The following is a 20,793-nucleotide window of genomic DNA, read 5'->3' on the forward strand; positions in this document are numbered from 1 at the left end:
CTGGGAAATTGAGATGATCAATGGAGGTTATATATAATGCTTGTGTTCTCTTGATCATTGGAGAACCTATGATTATCGATTAACGAACATTCAAGGTATGAATGTAATAATAAGAACTGTTCATTCACTTTATTATCATTTAAATATATTATATCTGCAAAAATTCATTCTAGATATCATTTAGCCTTCCATATGTATCAAGCCAACCAACTTTTTATTTTTATTTTTTTATTGTTTTTATAACAAATAGCATCCTCATGATGAACTGTCTATAGATGAACGACTAAAATATCTCTAAATTAATTAATTATTATTATTATTTTTTTTTTTTTTTTTGCAGAAATCATCTTTAAGTGATGATGATAAAAAAAATAATTCTAATTATAAAATTTGTTCGTTACAAATTCATTATCCTATATATAATTCTAACCCATTTTAGTAGTGTATACTCAAAATACAATGTGCAACCTAGCTAATAAATAAGTGAAGCTTTATCAGAATTGCACATGATGAGATTAAATTTGATGACACTGTTCGACATGGTGCTTAGCCAAGCACACCTAAATGGTGGAATGGTTCCCAAAAAAAAAAAAAAAAAAATGGTTAGGCACACTCTCACAAGCCCATTTCATGATCACATGAATGGTGGTCTAACGTGAGGCTGGCTTAATCACACTCACATGTACAATCGGATAAGTCCGCAGAGTAATGTTTTCTTCACATTCACATATACAATCGGATAAGTTCGCAGAGTAATGTTTTTTTTGTCAGACTTCCGTTTTTAAAGTAGAAAGCCGCTTCTATATAAGTTCAATAAGTAATGTTTTCTTACTGGATTTGTGTTGCTTGACACGCGTGCGCGCATATATATATATATATATATGTATATGACAGATTCAAGTAAGAATCAACCTGATCAACTATCCATCTTATTCATAGTCGGATAACAGATGCATGATCTCATACATTCTCGGTCACAATACACATCTTATATATGTTTGATAAGAGAACGTTGTACCAAATTTGTAAACTTATTTCATTGCAATTTATGATAGGAATGTCAACCCTTATTGCTGCACAAGAGCACAACACAAAGCTTGCCAGGTTTCATATGCATCCTGATATATGATGAACTGCCAGAGTCTGCCCAAATGTGCAAAAATTGAGGTCTGCATTCAGGTGACCTAAATATATTGTATAAGGGTTTTGACTTTCTTCCTTCATGTTATAGATACAGAGAGAGGCACAGTTTTTTTATCGTTCATTGATTATACAGCATTGAAAGTGAGAGGGTCAAACCTGTGAGTGAAGAATCCCACAATATTGTTTTTACTACCATCCCTACTCTCTACTGCTCTAGGAGGGGGCTCTGCAGAATCTGAGAGGATAAAGATAAAGCTAGATAAGCAAAAAAGAGTCTCACAAGCAAAAACCAAGCAAAAAACAAAGAGAAGTTGGGGGATTACCCAACCCTAACCAAAAAGACCCACATGAAGAACCCTATTTTCCTCATTTAAGTTCAAGACTTGTAATATAATTAACTTTATTATAAGACTGGAAAGCCTAAATTAGGAGAAATTCTGTTGTAACCGGGTGATTAATATATGTCATGTGAGGATAGAGATACTTATGTAAAGATATGTTCCTAGTTATAGTGTACGCAAGAATCCGCTGAGTTAGGGTGACTCATTTTCAACCCACTATTGACCCATTTAAAACACCATTGGTGACTTAGTATAATCGACAGACACGATCAGTGTGCTTCTTTGTATTTGGTTCAAATTTTGTTTCTTTTTCTTTTGACAATTTTTATGCAATGAAAATGTAATAGTGAGTGGTATGAAAGATGAACGATTGTCTTTGGGTGACGGTGACTTTTTTTTCTTTGCAATATAATTACCATTGTTTGTTTTTGTTCTTGGTCTCTCCCCTCTTATGTTATATAGTTCCTCAACTAATCCCATTAAATTTTCCTCTTCATTCAATGCTCTTGAATTAAATCTCATCTTCCATTTCCAGTAAAATTAGGTGTGGAAGTGTGTGTGCTTCCTTGTGTGTGCATGAGGGAGAGAGAGAGAGAGAGAGAGAGAGAGAGAATTGCATCTTAATTTGCTAGAGCCACTGGTTTTCTAGAGAGGGAAAGAGAGGTTTTGAGCTAGCTAGCTCTAAAAAAGTTCAACGACCTCTGAAAACATTTATGGCGCTTTTGCTGTGCTGTGTAGCTTAATTTTTAGTGAGATAAAATACAGTGAGCAATGTCAAGGACCAGTCTGTCCTCAATAAATTGCTTACCTATAAATCTCTCTCTATAACTCTCAATTTTGTACAACACACCTCCACCTCCACCTCCATATCTTCTGCTTCCTCTCTCTCTCTACTTCTTCTCTACTTCCTCACCAAATCACCACCTTATTATAATCTTCATCAATCAATGTTATTATTCCTCTCTACCCATTTTTTAATTAGATCCATCAAACCTCGAAGTCCCCTCCTTTTCTCAATCAAATCCCTCAAACATTTCATATCCATCAAAATCCCTACCTGGGTTTTGCTCTAAGGTACGTTTTACAGTAGCTTCTTCCACTTCTTCACAATAATTCATACCAAGAAAGCAACTTTCCCGGAAAAGAAACATTCTCTCGGGAATATATTTTGGAGGAAAACAGGTTTTTGATCGTTCAGTGATTGAGTGCGGTTTTTGCATTGCTGTTTTTTTGGGTTTGGTTTACGTGGCAAACAAGTAAAATATGGAGATTGCGACGGCGTTGCTGGTTTTGACAGCGATCACGGCTTACCTCATTTGGTTAACCTTCATCTCACGGTCGCTGAAGGGTCCACGTGTCTGGGCGTTACTGGGTAGTCTCCCGGGGCTCATCGAAAACTCGGACCGGTTGCACGACTGGATCTACGACAACCTTCGCGCCTGCGGCGGCACGTACCAAACCTGCATCTGCGCCATCCCCTTCCTCGCCAAAAAGCAAGGCCTCGTGACCGTCACGTGCGACCCGAAGAATCTGGAGCACATACTCAAGACCCGGTTCGACAACTACCCCAAGGGCCCCACCTGGCAATCAGTGTTTCACGAGCTGTTGGGTGAGGGCATCTTCAACTCGGATGGCGACACGTGGCTGTTTCAGAGGAAGACGGCCGCACTTGAATTCACCACCAGGACGCTGCGCCAAGCCATGGCTCGGTGGGTCAGCCGAGCCATCAAGCTCAGGTTCTGCCCGATTCTCAAGTCGGCTGAGCTTCGAGCTGAGCCGGTTGATCTCCAAGACCTGTTACTTCGGCTCACTTTCGATAACATATGCGGTTTGGCTTTTGGGAAGGACCCGGAGACTTGCGCCCCGGGTTTTCCTGACAATGGCTTTGCCACAGGCCTTCGACCGAGCCACCGAAGCCTCACTGCAGAGGTTTATCCTGCCAGAGGTGTTGTGGAAGGTGAAAAAATGGCTTGGGCTTGGAATGGAAGTCACATTGAGCCGAAGCCTTGTGCATATTGAGGAGTATTTATCCGATGTGATTGCATCCCGTAAGCTCGAGTTGCTGAGTCAGCAAAAAGATGGGAACCCACACGATGATATGTTGTCAAGGTTCATGAAGAAAAAAGAGAACTACTCGGACACTTTTCTCCAACACGTGGCGCTCAATTTCATCCTAGCTGGACGCGACACGTCATCCGCCGCGCTGAGCTGGTTTTTTTGGTTGATCACTCTTAACCCAATAATTGAAGAGAAAATCCTGCACGAAATTTGCACTGTTCTGATCGAGACACGTGGCGATGATGTGGCAAGTTGGTTGGAGGAGCCATTGGAATTTGAGGAAATTGACCGATTGATATACCTCAAGGCAGCATTGTCCGAGAGCCTTAGGTTGTACCCTTCCGTACCCGAGGACTCGAAGCATGTGGTGTGCGACGACGTTTTGCCGGATGGCACATTTGTCCCCGCCGGATCATCGGTGACATACTCCATATACGCAACAGGGCGGATGAAATCGACGTGGGGAGACGATTGTCTAGAGTTTCGCCCGGAGAGGTGGCTATCTCCCGATGGTAAGAAGTTCATAATGCATGACTCAAATAAATTTGTGGCAGTTCAACGCCGGTCCAAGAATATGTCTAGGGAAGGACTTGGCTTACTTGCAAATGAAGTCAGTAACCGCGTCGGTTTTGCTCCGTCACCGTCTCACAGTGGTGCCGGGCCACAAGGTGGAGCAAAAGATGTCGTTAACGTTGTTCATGAAGTATGGACTCATGGTGAATGTGCACAAAAGGGAGCTGGGGGCAATTTTATCAAGCATTAAAAAGGAGATGACGACGGAGGGACAATTGCAAGGGGAAGAGCAAGAGTGTGTGGCCGTTGAATGTAACGGCGACGGTGGTGGAGCGGTGGTTGGGGTGGCTTAAGAAGTTTAATTTTTTGGGTGGTGCATTTTTGGAGTGGTGGAACCTATGAGAAATGAACGGGAGCATCTAGCTTTCCCTTGTAAGCAAAAAGCTTTGCAAATTTTTATTTCCATTCAATATTCTTTATGTCGATCTTGTTTGTTCAGATTTTATAAATTGCTTTTATCAAATTATTATCTTTTACTCAATTTGATTTTCTGCTTCTTGAATTATATATGATCTATGAAGATGTGAGTAAGACTAATTAGTCAGGATAATCTACTCGCTTTAAATCCAGTAAGTTAGAGTAGCTCAGAGTCACTTAGTTAAGAAAAAATTTATTTGATTAACCATTTGATCTTATGGCAAATTTTTGATACATGCATTATTATGTATAATCAACCGTTTAGGTAAATGTTATTTATTCTAACCGCTTGAGTTACAAGCACTAAGCCTTGAGCTTATGGTAATTATGGCAATTAAAAAGAGGGATAAGGTGAATAAAAACTGAACAATGCTTGGCTACTTAAGGATGAGTAAGAACTCATACTCAAAACTCTTTATGTTCGAATTACAGAGGTTTATACTTATGATCAGAACCTTTTATATTATAAATCACTCCATAAAGATAATTTCTACAAACAATAAATTAAAACTAAAGTTGTTTAGTCCATCTATTGTTGCAAATACATAGACGATTTGTAATACTTTTACCAATTCCGTTTATCTGTCTTTATATAGTTTAATGACTAAATGACCTTAATTTAATTGAGTTTTTTGCAAAGACGATATAAAATGATTTATAATATAAACAAATATGATATAAGCATAAAGTTCTCTAGATCAGCAACGGATAATTTTGTGTAAGAATTCCTAATCATTCTTTTGAGCAGCCAAGCATTATTCATAAAAAATTCTATGCAAGTTATAAGGGTGGGGTCTATTCTTATCTATAATCCAATGTAACTGGTTCTTATATTCCATCAACTTGAATGTAGCTGACGGATGGAAATGCCTGGCCCTCCTTACATTGCATAACAGAATGTCTACCAGCTCCATAAAAAAAGGCCTACATATGTTTCTTGTTCTTTCTTCTTCCGATTAATCTGTGAACTATAATTAGAAAAGAAATTAACGGCTAAACAAAATTCCGATCAGCGATTTATTCGGTGATGTGAGCAGCATTGCTGTTGCCTGTGAATCGAACTGCGGAGAAGTTCAGTAAGAAAGAACTCAGGTGGATGACATACTATTACCATTGTATGGGCAAAAGAATAAGGTTCACGGGGGTCTCAAGCCCACCCAGAAGGTGCCTCAGAGGTTGTTACAAAAACAACGATGGCGGTATTTAAAAACCTAGTTCGCTTAGCCGGATTTTCCCTTGTGACGCGTTTCTTCCATCTTGTCATAGTTCCGTTCCTCCTGTTCTTGCATTTCTCTAGTCGAGGATTTTCTCTCCAGTTGAAAACAAGTTCCAGATTAATGTGCCAATGATGTACAATACAACAGAGACCTTGAATACATCATCCCAAGAACCTGCAGAATAGAAGTTCAAGTGCTCAATACAAAACTGGAAACTGGAACTTGAGCGGAAAAAGCGTATTCAGAAAAGAGGTTGAGGGAAGCATTTGATTGTACCTCGTTGGAGTATGTACCCTGTTGCAGCTGTACCGAAAACACCAGCAAGAACTCCTGCTGTGTTTGAGAGTCCCAGCAATACTCCCTGTAATTGTATTTATAAGTTTGATTGTACAGGATTCAGACAATTTGATTACTTGTTTAAATCTTTGGTATGGGATTGAAAGCACAAAGAACATTGTTAATTTAATAGATCAAAAATTGATCACAAAAAGTTGTTCACACAAAATTCCAAGGTAGAGAAAATGCGTCAAGTAGCCATAGATTTTATAACTTTATAAGATAGCAACTCACAGCATAGCGAGGTCCAATGTCTTGGTGGTTGGAGTAGAGACCGGATTGTGAGAATGCATCAGATCCCTGTCAATAAGAAAGAACGCGTGAACAGATAATCCTAGGAGTAATACTTACCAACTAGTTTTTACCTGACTGCATGCCATGCATAGTACTGCCATTGCGGGTGTCTTGACACGGCTCAGCAGTGTAAGGGAAAAGGCTGGTCCCAGAAACCCAATTGATTGCATGATCTGCAATGAAGAACGGATTTGTGGATATCTTAAGAAACGCAAAACAGGGGAGCCGGCACCTGAACCACTTTTAATACTTCAAGAAGTTTAGTCCTTACCTTGCGAACTGTCGTTACAGAAAAACCTTTGGTGACAAGTGTATCTGCAATCCAGCCTCCTATATTTGCAAAAACAGCCATCGTCAACCATGGCAAGACACAGAGGAGCCCGGATTCAGTGAGGTTGAATTTCAGAACCTGTAGTATGTAAAAGGAATTTAGTGACTCAACAATTTATTGATAGGATTGAAATTTAATCTGCTTCTGGGTCAAAATTGTTGATTTGCATGCGGTTAGGTTTTGTGTGAGACATTACTTTATTTTCTGCATTGAAAGATTGCATGGATCTATTATCTTTTCCTATACATGTGAGTGCCCGTATGCTCAATTTTGGAGGAATCAATTCCGTACCTGATTGTAGTATGTAGGCATCCATGTCAATAGAATAAAGGTTCCCCAATTGTGGCAAAAGTGGCAGACTATAAGAGCCCAAACAGGTGTTTTTGATAATATTAGCTTCCAAGGAATGACCTTAACAGGCTCCTTAGATGTGTTTCCAGTTCCACCCATGATAAGTTCTTTTTCCTCTGCGCTAAGCTCTGGATCTTCTTTTGGTGTGCTATATGCCTAACGATACAACAATAAAGATGGTCTGGAGTTAACTTTAATGGATCAACATCAAAATGCAGCTCAAATCAGTTCATTCGTATATTTCATACATGTCATGTCTAATTCCGAGTATATTTTCATGGTATAAGGAGAAGATCACCAGTTAAGTACGACGAATGGGCATGAGAAACAGTTAGTGTAAATCATTTCATATTTCAAAAGACAAGTGACCTTAATAACAATAATTCTGTACACTTACACTTTTAAAAATGAAGATTCAGTACGACAGTTCATTCACACAATCCCGAAAATGAAAGGAAAAAAGTTGTCGCCCCAAGAAATCAAAGCAAGTCTATCCAACAAATTTTCGTCAAATACCATTGTGAGTCAAAGAATACATTAAACACTACAATTGCATATCACATCAAACTTTCCTTTCTAAATGAAAGCATTACTGGATATTGCACAGCTCAAACAAGAACATATTAACGGTCCGGAGATAGGATAATATTTATTTTTCTTTTGAAATAGTCTATCTTAAATCAAGAGTAGACAAGGTAATTCAAGTATTTCAAATGTTGAAGGAAGCAAGAACATACTTTATTCAGCCATAATGCCAACCAGATACTACCAAGAGAGCCAAATGAGTAAAACACAGACGGCCATTTGAACTTCTGGATTAGAATCGGAGAAACGGCCAACCCAGTGACAGAACCAAGGTACATGCCAGTATATACTAGTGAAAGTGCTCTGCTTCTCTCAGACACTGGAATCCACTTAGAGAGTATATTATTCATAGCAGGCATAGCGACACCCTGTGAAACGAACAAGGAATATCTGTTCAGCAATGATAACCCTTACTTGAATTACCAAGAGAAAAATCCTATTTCAGAAAGGAAGCTGAGATACAATTAAATATCAAATGAGAAAAAATTTAAATAATTATACATAAAACCTGAAAGAAAACTTCTGCGTGCTAAACTACAAAAGTGAAATGGGACAATTGGTGTCCAAATTAACTTGTCATACAAATAAAAGTCCCTCATTCTTTTACAAGTTTTAAGGGGTAATCATTTTAGGTTATTTATTTTACTCCTGTTTTGTTTCTTAAGCTGAATGATTTGTTCAAAGCCAATTTCTAAAGGAAAAGTAAGTGTCAAGCGCCAACTAATACAATGCAGAATCGGGGTAAAATAGGATTAGAGATCCAAAGCAAAGCACTAGAAAGACGAACCTCACCAATCCCCATGAAAGCACGCATGATAAGCAAAAAAGGGAGGCTGATTTTTGCTGCAATAGGTGTCAAAATTGTCGCTACTGACCACCAGATCACTCCAAAACCCAATACACGCTTTCCACCAATTTTATCTGCCAAAATGCCTCCAAGAATCTATATACAAGAGCAATCATAAAATTAATACGATCTTACAGGAGAACTGAGAGTAGAAATCGTAGCTTCTAAGCGCATCTGTATGGGAAAAAGAGATAGCATATATCATATATGTATCTTGAACAACAAATATATGCTGTTCTTAATAAAACAGTATCCTCTAGACCATAAAAGGACACAACCATGATTAGATGCCCACTAATGTGCTTAGGAGATTAAGAATGAAGGTGTGCTTAGGAGATTAAAGTTAGTTTATTTTTGAGTAATGCACATACATTAGTATACTTAGTCAAACCTGAGTAAGCAGGTAACCCCAGAAAAAGGAGGACTGAATCAAGCCAACTGTTGCACTATTCCAGTTGAATTCCTGTGACATGGGAAGTATTGCAATGCTCATGTTGACCTACAATATAAAAATTTTACACTGTTAGCTGATTGAGAAGTATCACATTAAAAACCCAATACATTAAAAACATATTTTCGAGTTGTGCAATGCTTATGTTTAACGATGATGTAACATCAAGGTTACTATGATATAGGAAATACTTTTATCTTGAAGAGAATTGCCTTGGTAGCTTGAGACATCTTGTAACTAATTATACAAGAGTATCTGTTGTCAGGAAAGAGGCTATATATGTATGTATATATAAGTGTGTCTATATATCTTGAACCTTACAAACAACATATATGCACAATGATGCAAAACAGAAAAATACTCACACGATCCATGTTGCACAATAGGAATGCTGTAAAACAAAGGAGTACAATCACCCAGCGCTTGGGAATCTCCCACCAAGAAGGTACTTTACGAACATTTCTGGCTGCCAAAACAGCTTCACCTGACCCCTCTATTGATGTGAGTGAGTCCACCTCTGATTCTGTAATGTCATTCTCCTCCGACTTGTAATAAGCACAGGTCCTGTTAACCTTAGCATGTTCATACTTATGATATTTCCCGTAATCAAGCTTATCCAGCTTTCTTGATTGGATACAACTTCTAAAAGAGTGATTCGAAGAAAGATAGCTTTTACATCTTCCTCTAAGTATTTGTTTAGTAATGGTGCTCTGAGACCTTATACCAGATTGCAAAGACATTAGATAAGGGTTATTGCCTTCATCACGCACCCTACCTGTTGCCTTCAGAACGTTTGTATCTGAAGAATCAATTGCACGCTGATAAGGGCTGTACGAATATCCAGATATAGAACCACTAGCCCTGGGAGTACATAAAGTTGGGTAAACTGTTTTCCCCTGATAATACAGACGCTCTCCCTTCTGATGCACAATGGCGTGGTTTGTTTGACGTACCTTTCCTGCCAATATCAAAGAGTCATAAAGTAACAATGTAACCGCCTCTGAAACATCAAAATTTCAACAGTATCAGCAATCCTAAATTGTCTCATTATCTATTTGTAGTCTCCTGGTATATAATTTGTCCAAATTTTGTTGAGCCAAATTAAGCAAGTCCTTAATGAACTTAGCAAGACAAAATTATTCCCAAATTTGCTCAGTGGTTGAGTGAAAAAGGTAGTTCTTGCTTAGTGCTTACGTGCACATATTCATACATACATGCACACATAAATGTACATATCCATGTCTGTGTGAAAACAAGAAACCCATCTAAATTTATTGGCGGAAAAATTTACATGCACCGAAAACCGCAAATTGTATTGAATTGTTGAATTCAATAGTAGAATTCAATTAAAGAATAATACTTGCGTTCCCTCATGGGGAATGCATTTCCCACCTTTTGCATATAATTATCATAATCATAACCATTCAAATTCTTTATCTTCATTTGAAGATCATCCCTATAAAAAATTTATTCAAATCGGAGATTGTTTAGTTATCAATATATTTGGATGACTAGATGTTCTTCGATTCGAATGATTGTCTATAGGGATGATCTTCAAATAAAGCTTAAGAAGTTAAACGGTTCTGATTATAAAATTCATATGGTGAATATAGGTTATTCGAAAGAAGTGGGTTATGTGCATTCCCCCATTGGGGGAACACAAGTATTATCCTCAATTAAATTACTACATTCCCATCAAAATTCATCACAAAAATCAATAATTTGCTACTGAAAATCTATCAACATATCCAAATTATCCACATAGAATGTAAGGCGGAAGAAGCAACATGCAACTAGATTAAGTAGTTCACCTCACAAAATTGGAAAATTCAAAAAATAAAACAATCAAATTCAACCGCATGCATGCAATAATTCCACTGCAAACAAGCAAGAATTCACAAAATGCAACCAAAAATAAAAATACTGAAAAAAATATATATATATAGAACAAGTTAGAAAAGCCAAGCTACTATACCTGAACCGATAAAAGAACCGAAATTCCGGTTCGATATCAAACCTCCGATCGCCATTGAATTTATCTCCAACAAAAAAGAAGCTATAATCTCAGTGGATCGAACAAAATTCTTACTCCATTTCAGAACCCAGAGAGTCGAACAACCAGAAAGCTTAGAGGCAGTGACTGTGCGGGACGAATCGATGCGACGCCGTTTTGGAGCTCTCTCTGTGTGCCTCGTTGCTTCTCCGTCGTTTTCACTCTCTCCCAACGCTCGAGAGGATAACCAGAGGCTTTTTTCTCATACAAACATTTTATGCAAGATTTTTTCTGATTTTTATTTTTATTTTTTATTATTTAAACAAGCGGGAAAATTGGGTGGGCGTTGTACTCGAAGGAAGATCGGTCGACAGGCTGACACGTGTCGCATCATTCTCGTGAAGGGAAGAGGACAAAGTTATCCAAATACCCCTCCATGCAAGTTGGATATCCAGTGGATTTAGATGGGTGAAAGGATAATTAGAGGGAACGAGTATGGGTATTTTTGAGAATGGGGTTAAAAAATCTGGGTCCTCAAGAACAACGGAGCAATGGCCACTCACGATTATGCATAATTTATACTTTCGTTATTTATTTGTTGTGTTTATTTTTGTTTAAATTTTCTGGCCTAGTAATTTAGCCGACGTGGAATATTCGTATACGTACCCTAAGGAATACGTTGAAAGAGGGGATGGTAAACGTCAGTTTTATTAGGCCTAATGTCAAATAGATCAAATTTTGTATATCAAATGCGTGGACGCTAATGATTTGATTACTATTTTAGTGTTAATTTTCTTTTGGTCCAACAATAGTTTTGTTAAATTAGCTACCAAAAGAGTTTGAATCAACATCATTATGTAAGGACTCAACACATTTCCACCACTGTGGTAAATAGCCTCTTGCTGCTTAAGTGTTAATTAACGTGTTTATTTTTTATTGGTAACAGATCGTTTGGTTTACGAACTTAATTTAAAAATTGGGTAAAGTACAAAAAACTACCTCAACTATTGATGTCACGACATTTTCATACCTCATCTTTTAAAATTGACAATGTCATACTTCATTTTTAGAATTTGGTCCAATGTTATACCTTCCGTTACTTGGCCGTTTACTTTTCAGTTAAATGCTGATGTGGCCGTTTACGTTTCAGTTAAATGCTGACGTGACTTGATTCGGAGTCCACTTTCTATTAAAAATCATTAAAATATTATTAAAAACTAAAAAAAATTATTTAATATTATTTAAATATTAAAATAATAATAAAAAGTAAAATAATTATAAAAAAAAAAACCATCAGTTCGTCCCTCCCTCCCCCTCCTCCCTCTCTTCTCCCCATCTTCATTTTCTTCCCCCCACCTACAAACCCAAAAAAAAAAAAAAAAAAATTTTGAAAACCCAACAACCCCCCCTGCGGAAGAACAAGAAGGAGAAGGAGGAGGAGGAGGAAGAAGAAGAAGAAGAGGGAAAAAAAAAAATCCCCCCCCCCCCCCCGGGCGGTCAGCGCGGAAGAAGAAGAAGGGAGAAGGAGAAGGAGGAAGAAGAAGAAGAGGAAGAAAAAAAAAAATTTGAAAACCCATCAACACCCCCCTGCGGAAGAAGAAGGAGAAGAAGGAAGAAGAAGAAGAAGAGGAAAAAAAGGAGGAAGAAAAAAAAAAATTTGAAAACCAATAACTCCTCTGCGGAGGAGGAAGAAGAAGAAGGAAGGAAAAAAAAAAATTTTGAAAACCCATCAAACCCCAAATCTAACACTCTCATCCATTCTCCACATCCTCTTCTGCACCCATCCTCCACCTTCTCTGCGCACCTATCTTCCCGCCGACAGGGTCTGGGGTTTTTTTTTTGGGTTGCAGGAGGGAGAAGAGTGTGGGTGTGGGTGTGGGGGAAACTGAGTGTCGGTGTGGGAGAAGACAAATTGGATTTTTTTTTTTTTGTTGGGATTTGCAGGTGGGGGAAGAAGATGAAGATGGGGAGAGGAGGGAGGAGGGAGGAGGGAGGAGGGAGGAGGGAGGAGGGAGGAGGGGGGAGGGGAGGGACGAAATGAAGGTTTTTTTTTTTTTTACTCTACTTTTTATTATTATTTTAATATTTAAAAATATTAAATAATTGTTTTTAGTTTTTAATAATTTTTTAATAGACAGTAGGTTTCGAATCAAGCCACGTCAGCACTTAACAGAAAAATTGACGGAAGTATGACATTGTCACAAATTGTAAGATACGGTATGATATTGTCAATTTTAAAAATGAGGTATGAAACTGTCGTGATCATAATAGTTGAGATAGTTTTTTGTACTTTACCCTTAAAAATTTGGTTAGCTTTACCTGTCTTATTAATGCAATACCCCCGAATAAAAGATCTAGTTAGTTGAAAAGAGATGAGTCTTTCATGCTCTTGAAAAACCAAGGAGAAAAGAAGAGATTTATGCAACTTTGAATAATTTGATTATGTACACGAAAATAGAGTTTACAAGTAGTTTAAAATTACAGGATATAAATATTTTTTTTTCTCAAAAGCGAGTCAGAGTAGTCACGTAACTCAATGTAACAGTAAAATGGATAAAAATTAATTGCAGCTAGTGCATTTTTATTACAATCGATCCTACAATAAAATGTGCGTTGGCCACTATTGAAATGTACAAGTTCTTAAATTTTCATGTAAAAAAAGTCATGGGTTCAGTTTCGAAATAAGTTAAAATACAATTAAGTACGAATCGAACTTCAGTAATAGGTTAAAAAATATGTTTAATTTTCATGTATTGAAATAAGTTTGTTATATGTTCAGTTAATTTTTGAAACAGATAATTAAAAAATTTAACAGTGTTAAGTCTTAGTTAAGTTGGAGGACACGTGTTGAAAAAGTATCAAGAAAACACATGAAGGAGACACATAGTTGGGGATAGCAGATTTGATTTGTCGACTTAGATTTAGTACGTTAATTTGATTTGATTCGTTGACTCTAATTTAGTTACCAACTAGTAAATTTTACCCGCACGTTGTTGCGGGAACGAAAACATAACTATAGATTATACTTTTAACATATAAATAACCAAAGACTAAGATAAACATTAAGAAGAAAATGGAGCAAAATTTTTACAGAGCTGTAACTCACAGAAAAAACATTGTCAAATGCCTTGTCATATGCAATAAAACAAATAACTCATCCTTAACACAGAAGATCAAATGTTTGTAAACTAATTTTACTAAAAAATAATCAATTACCTTTTCACCAACCAATGTACAATGTAAGCTTGTATGTTTATCGTCCATGCCTGGATACTTTGGTTTCCATATTCTACCCAAATGCACTTTAATTTTGACAACCTTTTTATATGCCACCAATTGGTCAAGTGGAGTTGGACCTTCGTCTTCTATTTAATCTATACAAACGAAATACAAATTTTGTAACCACACCATAATATCCATTTTTATCTATACTATAAATAGATAGAGAAACAATACAATAATGCTTTAACCAATTAGTGGCCAAGTGGCCATCTACTTTCGTCCAAATAGAAAAAGGCGACAAAAAAAAAAAAACAAATAGAAAGGCTAGAGCCTTTCGGTGCATATAATGATGCCTCTACCTTATTTTGGGGAAAGTAAAGGCTACTTTATTTTTTTAATTGTTTTGCAATTTGAAGTATGTTAATTAGCTGTAACACTTTATAATTAAAAATTGAAAATTGATGACTCATAAGCTAAACTAATTCATGACTGCATCCGAGGAAACAATGATAATAAGCTATCGCTAGTTTTATCTCAAACACTACACTAAATTTAAGCGCCATAATAATATAGTTAGCACCACAATAATATACCCAGAAAACAAAAATCACAAAAAAGGATCAATTGGGAGCTCAATTAACAGAAAATGAAAAAAAGGAAGAGTATTAGAGATAAGGAAGAGTGTTAGAGATTCACGATTCAGAATTTTGGAAGAGTGTAGACAAAGCATTTAAAATTTATTGAAATACAATGTGAATTTGGTGTACTTATAAAGAATGTAATGACTGACAGAACTATAAACATAATCAGAATTTTGGAAAGGAAATTATCAAATAGCCAAAATTAAGTCTGCAAATGGTGTACTACGCAAAAGATGAAAGCTTTACCAAATACCCAAAAGTTAAAAAACAAACACACAGGGAAAAAAAAAGAAGAAGAAGGTGAAAATACCTTTTATAAGATCTTGAGCTCCTCACACGCGTTCCACTTCATCTTCTTGATGGCATAGAAATCTCCATTAATGAAACCTTTATACACAGACCCTTTAATCAAGCTACTCTCTCTGAAACCATCTGTGGCCTCTCCCAACTTTTCAATCCCAAACACCCTGTACTTGTCCAAGCAATCCATTATAAATTGTCATAACAAAACATCGATTCCACGAAAAATTAAAAAATTCCTACTTTTAAACAGAACAATCCTCACCCACAGCTTCAAAGGTGTTTTGTAAACCTCTCAGCACATCTTTCCAAATTGGATTCCTCACCTCCATCCTCTGCTACCTAACCTGAGCAATCCATGTTATATATATATAAATAAGGAATTTTAAAATATTATAGCAGAAAATCAATTACATACAACTTTTCTTTAAACACTCTTTAAATGAAGAAAAGAAAACTAACCTCTTGTAGAAGTGATGAGAAGGAATGAAAAACCAAAACACCACCTGTTCAAAAATACAAAAATGAAAAATCAAAATGAAGAACAAAAAAGACAGCAATCTTCACAACTATGTGCAAAATAGCGAATTTGTGTTATCATCATACTATCCTCACCATTATCAGTATCACTACCACCTGCAATTCCTTGCTCGCCGATTTCAAATCACTCTAATTCTCATCCCATTTAACGGGTTTTGAATTGTTACTAACTTCTACAATTCTCAAATCACAAAATTCCAATAAGGGCATATGCCGAAACACCAAAAAAATCCATACAGAGATCATTTAAGGATTGACATACAAAAAAAATCCATAATTCAAACTTTAAAATGCAGAACAGACAAAGAAAACCCAAAGTTAATCATGGCCATTTTTCTTCTTTTAAATTCCGGACAAAAATCAAACCACAGATAATCAGAACAACCAAACCCAAAAATTTGCCAAAAAAAAAACCTGAACAACAATAAAATTAATTAGTCTAAACCTTAAACAGCAGCCATATCCCTTCCTCAACAATTTTTAAATTTTAATTAAAACACAAAAAATATTATAAAAAGGTTAAAGATAAATAATATAACCGTAGCCATATCCATTCCTCGACAATCTTTCAATTTTAGTTAAAACGCAAAAATTATTAAAAACAAACGCTTAAAGATAAGTTATATTCCTGATCCAGAAAGCGTTTGCAAACTCCCACAACAAACCCCTAAAATTGGAAGATATAGGTTTGCGGCAGCCAAAAACGAAATCAGACAAAAGATCCACATGCAAATCAGCAAAAAAAATAAAGAGAACACTTAGCAAGAATCGAATTTTACAACAACCAATTGAAAATTTTTCTTACCTACCAAAGCAGCCAAACCGTTGCGATTCCTCCGCGGAAAACAGCGGAAAAAAAACAGTCCAACCACCCTTCTAAACGATCGGATCGCGATGAAAACAGCGAGACACACAGAAACACAGACAAACACAAAGAGGGACGGAAAAGCAGAGAGAAGAAAAGAAGAGGAAAGAGAGAAATGAAAAGAGAGACGGAAAAGCAGACAGAAGAAAAGCAGAGAGAAGAAAAGAAGAGGAAAGAGAGAAATGAAAAGAGAGACGGAAAAGCAGAGAGAAGAAAAGAAGAGGAAAGAGAGAAATGAAAGATGCTTCAGCATCTTTCCTAGATAAGCTGATATCCACGCACGCGCAGCACGTATCATGAAGGGCAAAATGGATAATTTACTGCACAATCCCACCAAAACCGAAGAACCATGAAGAAAATGAGGGACGAAACCGGTAGGGAACTGTTAATGAACAGTTCTTTTTCACCGGCTTTTAGTATATATAGAATGTTAGTTATTTAGTTAAGTGGGTAAACACATGTCAGGTAGTTAGAGAAGATGTACATAAAGGAGACACTAAAACGGTTAATGTTAGTTATTTAGTTAAGTGAGTGAACATATGATGAGTAATTAAAGAAGACATAAAGGAGGCACTAAAAAGGCGGCTAGTACAAATCAAACTTCAATAATCTTTCCTTTTTTTCTTAGTACAATAGTCTCTCTCATTTTTTTTTAATACAAACAATACAATACAACACAATACAAATACAAATACAAATACAAATACAAATACAAATACAATACAAACAATAATAAAGGCCTAGCTCCATACTCCAAAAGGCACCCCTACAGAATATTAGCGCACAAATGATGCATGCATGGCAACTTTGACTGATGACGGGAAGCAGTTGGTAATTTCCTCGATCAGAAGATATCAGGAGCTACCTAAGAGATAAAAGTAAACAAGCGGCGGTAATTAAGTTTGATAACAAAATTACTACTCATATATGTGCGTGTGTACGTGTATCTGTGAGATGAAGATCGGTACGTACCTCGTAGTAAAATTACCGCGCGCTTGTCGTTTGAGATGGTTTGAGCATCCACCGTTGCCTGATCAAGGCAATCCTCACATAAAACCAGTCATCTAAAACATTTAAGAAGTTGATGTACGCGTATCTCCATGACCTGATGAATATCAAACTGCCACAAACTCCCCAAAATCCAGCAAAAAATCCAAGCCCCGCACATATGTAAAATCCCTTGCTTATAAGCTCATCCTTCTCTTCTTCTTTTCTCATCCCAATGTTCTGATCTGGATGATCTGTTTTTTCTGGAATACACGGCTTTTGAAGTGGAGGTCCACACAACTGAGGGTTTCCAGCATAAGTAGAGGGATCAAAGCTTTGGAGCTGAGTTCCAATGGGAATTTCGCCAAACAAGTTGTTGTATGACAAGTCCAAGACACCAAGGCGATCTATTCGAGAAAGGCTTGTCGGAATTCTTCCATCTAACTGGTTTCTTGACAAATCAAGGGCATCCAATGACTGCAACTTTCCAATGTCTGGAGTTATGTGACCTGTTAATCGTTTTCTCGATAGGTTTAAAGAAACCAATCCAACTAAATGACTGATTTCTTTTGGTATCTCCCCGATTAATCTGTTGCTTGAGAAATCAATTCTCTTCATAAGCCCCAAAGTGTTTCTGTATACTTGCATGCTTCCCTTCCATATGAAGGCCGCATCATCCTCATACTCATCTGAAATCTCGGGCGCCTCGTAATAATGTGTGATCTTCATATTTGGATTTCCTTTCTGAGCTAGAGTAGTCAAATTATTGAGGCACTTGGGTATACCTCCCGAGATGTTGTTCATAGAGAAATCCAAAATCTGAATGCGTGATAGACGACATAACTGTGATGGCATGCTTCCATTGAAATGATTAGATGAAAGCATTAGGATAATCAAATCCTGAAAACTAACTCCTAACCATTTTGGTATAGGTCCTGATAATGTATTATTTCCAAGATCAATAACTCTTAAACCTGTGCAGTTCTTCAAGGATGAAGGCAATTCTCCCAAAAACCTGTTGCTTCTTAACTTCAGCGTTTCCATCCGAAATAAGGAGCCTATTGTGGCAGGAATTTTCCCAGAAAGCGCATTGTAACTCAAATCGAGCATGACCAGATTGTCCAAATATGTCAAGAAATCTGGAAGTTGTCCATAGAGATTGTTACTTGAGAGATTAAGAAAGGTTAAACTTGTTGCGGTCGGTGCACGCAACCAAGTAATCGGCCCGGAAAAATTATTATTTGAGAGATCGAGGAATGACGCTTGTGATAGAAATGAGGGGATTGGACCTTCCAATTTGTTGGAACTCAAATGTAATTGAGGGGAATATGCAAACTCCAATGTCAAATTTGCAAGTATTGTTCCTCCAATTTGATTGTGTGAGAGATTCATGAAGGCCAAATTAGGAGACATTCCTCGCCAAAACCAACTTGGAAGGATATCGAAAATTCCAGCATTTGAAATATCAAGTCTAGAATAAAAGTTCTGAGTTTGAAGCCATTGTGGAAAATTTGGACCTACCTTGCAAGAACCTAGTATTATATAATCCAATTGGAAAGGAGGAATCCAATCCGAATGGAAGTTTAAAACTAGAGAGTTAAAGGACAAATCCAAATATTTCAATCTGGCAAGTCGTGAGAAATGGCTTTCGGAAATCACCCCTTCCAAATGATTCATACTAAGGTCGATACTCTCGAGCTTAGACATTTTCCCAATAGTTTCAGGAATTATTCCACTTATTTGATTGCCAGAGAGATCTAAATCTTTCAACGACAAAAACTTTATAAGATTACGAAATGGCCCGACAAGGTGATTGTAAGAGAGGTCCAGAAACTTTAATGAGTTTTGAGCGCATGCAGACATTAATATTTGAACCAACTGGGAAAATTGTCCACTCAGTCTGTTGTTCCTGAGGATCAACGATTGCAAACTGCATAACCTAGCAAAAGAATGCTGATTCCATCCTTCAATTTGGTTAAAAGAGAGATCAAGATAGGAAAGCGAGGTCATGTTTCCAACAACACCAGGAATTGGACCAGTTAAATTGTTGCCAATGAGGTCAAGATAAACAAGGCTTGTACTATAGGTTGACAACCATACGAATATCGAAGAAGATGTGAGACGGTTCAAACTGAAATCAGCATGAGCAAGATATTTAGAAGAATTTATGGTAAAGAGAGTGGAAGGCATTGGAGGAGAATGAAGAGAACAATCCCTTAATGAAAAGTCCCTTAGCTTAGGGAGCTTATTAATTGCTTCGAGCCAGTCATAAGTGTTATTGAGATTGTTGTAACTCAAATCCAAATGGGTTAATGAAGAAAGACGAGGGAGCCAAGAATTGAGATTTTGCACAACATTAGTAGCAAAGTGGTTGTAGGCAAGATTGAGTTGTAGCAAGTGTGAAAGGTTTCCAAGCTGACTTGGAATTCGACCACCAAAAGAAGCGTCAGAGAGATCGAGGTATCTTAAATTGGATAGGGAACCAATGAAATCTGGAATTTGGCTCCCATTGAAGTCAATTCCATAGAGGCTCAAATATTTCAAATGCTGCAACTCAATCAGTTTAGGGCTTATCGTCTTACCTTGCAAATCATATAGTAGAAGATCAAGTTTGATAACATGATCACCTTTGGTTTGGTTGCTGCAGAAAACTCCTTCCCATGTGCAACAATCAGGAGATCCCCAAGAAGTGAGTTGGTTGTATTGATCCACGAGGCCTTGTTTGAAAGCAAGGAGTGCTTCCCTTTCCCTCTCTATGCACCTCACCGCCACACCAGAAGCATCACCGTGGCCAAGTGCTACTCCTGAAGAAACTTTATTATCGAATCCAAGGGATAGAGAAGGGGTGAAATGTTGTAACGAAATTAGCACCGCAATCAAAGCATAAAAGTGCATCTTAATATTCAAATCAACGTAAAGGCGATTGAATAATCGAGAAGCAGCACAACTATTTGGGGTTTGTTAATGGAATGTAATATCGAAAAAGATGGGAGCACAATGAAGGTGCAAGTGTATATGGATGTCTGAGTACTTCACAAACAAGCTTGCATCGAATATATATATATACACAATTAGTTGAAGCAAATTATATTTACTAAAACCCAGTTGGTTTCTGGCACTGTTCAGCAATAGTGTTCGGACGGATCTGCCCCTGGCTTCTTTGCTTTCTTCCGTTTCTCTCCCTTGCTTCGTGGGTTGGAGAGACCCCTATTGTTATCCTTCTTTTCTTCGGGATTCTTTCACTCTTTGGCCACGTGTTGATCATCCTGAGTATCTTTTTTTTCCATTCTGACTCCCTCTT

General features: G+C 37.2%; 3 protein-coding genes across 17 annotated transcripts; 1 reads left to right on the forward strand and 2 right to left on the reverse strand.

The window, feature by feature from the left end:
* Nucleotides 1-2,096: 2,096 nt before the first annotated feature.
* On the forward strand, nucleotides 2,097-4,596 carry LOC103957382 (cytochrome P450 86A8). The gene is given in 3 exon segments (XM_048565979.1): nucleotides 2,097-3,377; nucleotides 3,379-4,095; nucleotides 4,097-4,596. Coding segments are annotated over 3 exon segments (1,659 nt in total). The 5' UTR covers nucleotides 2,097-2,747; the 3' UTR covers nucleotides 4,409-4,596.
* Nucleotides 4,597-5,609: 1,013 nt separating this feature from the next.
* On the reverse strand, nucleotides 5,610-11,956 carry LOC103957416 (ascorbate transporter, chloroplastic). Its single transcript, XM_009369567.3, has 11 exons — nucleotides 10,920-11,956; nucleotides 9,310-9,902; nucleotides 8,885-8,992; nucleotides 8,434-8,589; nucleotides 7,799-8,014; nucleotides 7,002-7,217; nucleotides 6,651-6,788; nucleotides 6,451-6,552; nucleotides 6,320-6,385; nucleotides 6,026-6,110; nucleotides 5,610-5,923 (listed from the first exon to the last, which is right to left on the reverse strand). Exons 1-11 carry the CDS (start codon nucleotides 10,972-10,974, stop codon nucleotides 5,826-5,828), a joined length of 1,833 nt encoding a protein of 610 aa, XP_009367842.1. The 5' UTR covers nucleotides 10,975-11,956; the 3' UTR covers nucleotides 5,610-5,825.
* A 2,021-nt stretch (nucleotides 11,957-13,977) lies between these two features.
* LOC103928656 (receptor-like protein EIX2) lies at nucleotides 13,978-20,528 on the reverse strand. 15 transcript variants are annotated; one of them, XM_048566086.1, is made up of 7 exons: nucleotides 17,478-20,528; nucleotides 16,450-17,370; nucleotides 15,716-15,813; nucleotides 15,563-15,606; nucleotides 15,366-15,447; nucleotides 15,111-15,267; nucleotides 13,978-14,311 (listed from the first exon to the last, which is right to left on the reverse strand). In XM_048566086.1, exon 1 carries the CDS (start codon nucleotides 20,385-20,387, stop codon nucleotides 17,490-17,492), a length of 2,898 nt encoding a protein of 965 aa, XP_048422043.1. In that variant the 5' UTR covers nucleotides 20,388-20,528; the 3' UTR covers nucleotides 13,978-14,311; nucleotides 15,111-15,267; nucleotides 15,366-15,447; nucleotides 15,563-15,606; nucleotides 15,716-15,813; nucleotides 16,450-17,370; nucleotides 17,478-17,489. The 15 variants fall into 15 exon arrangements, with proteins under 15 accessions (XP_048422043.1, XP_048422042.1, XP_048422050.1 ...); XM_048566085.1 differs by having other exon boundaries at nucleotides 16,446-17,370; XM_048566093.1 differs by lacking the exon at nucleotides 15,716-15,813 and having other exon boundaries at nucleotides 15,366-15,442.
* Nucleotides 20,529-20,793: the final 265 nt, after the last annotated feature.

Source organism: the organism of the source record quoted next, unplaced genomic scaffold, assembly GCF_019419815.1.
Source record: "Pyrus x bretschneideri cultivar Hongxiangsu unplaced genomic scaffold, Pyrus_bretschneideri_v1 Contig40, whole genome shotgun sequence".
Lineage (NCBI taxonomy): Eukaryota > Viridiplantae > Streptophyta > Magnoliopsida > Rosales > Rosaceae > Pyrus > Pyrus x bretschneideri.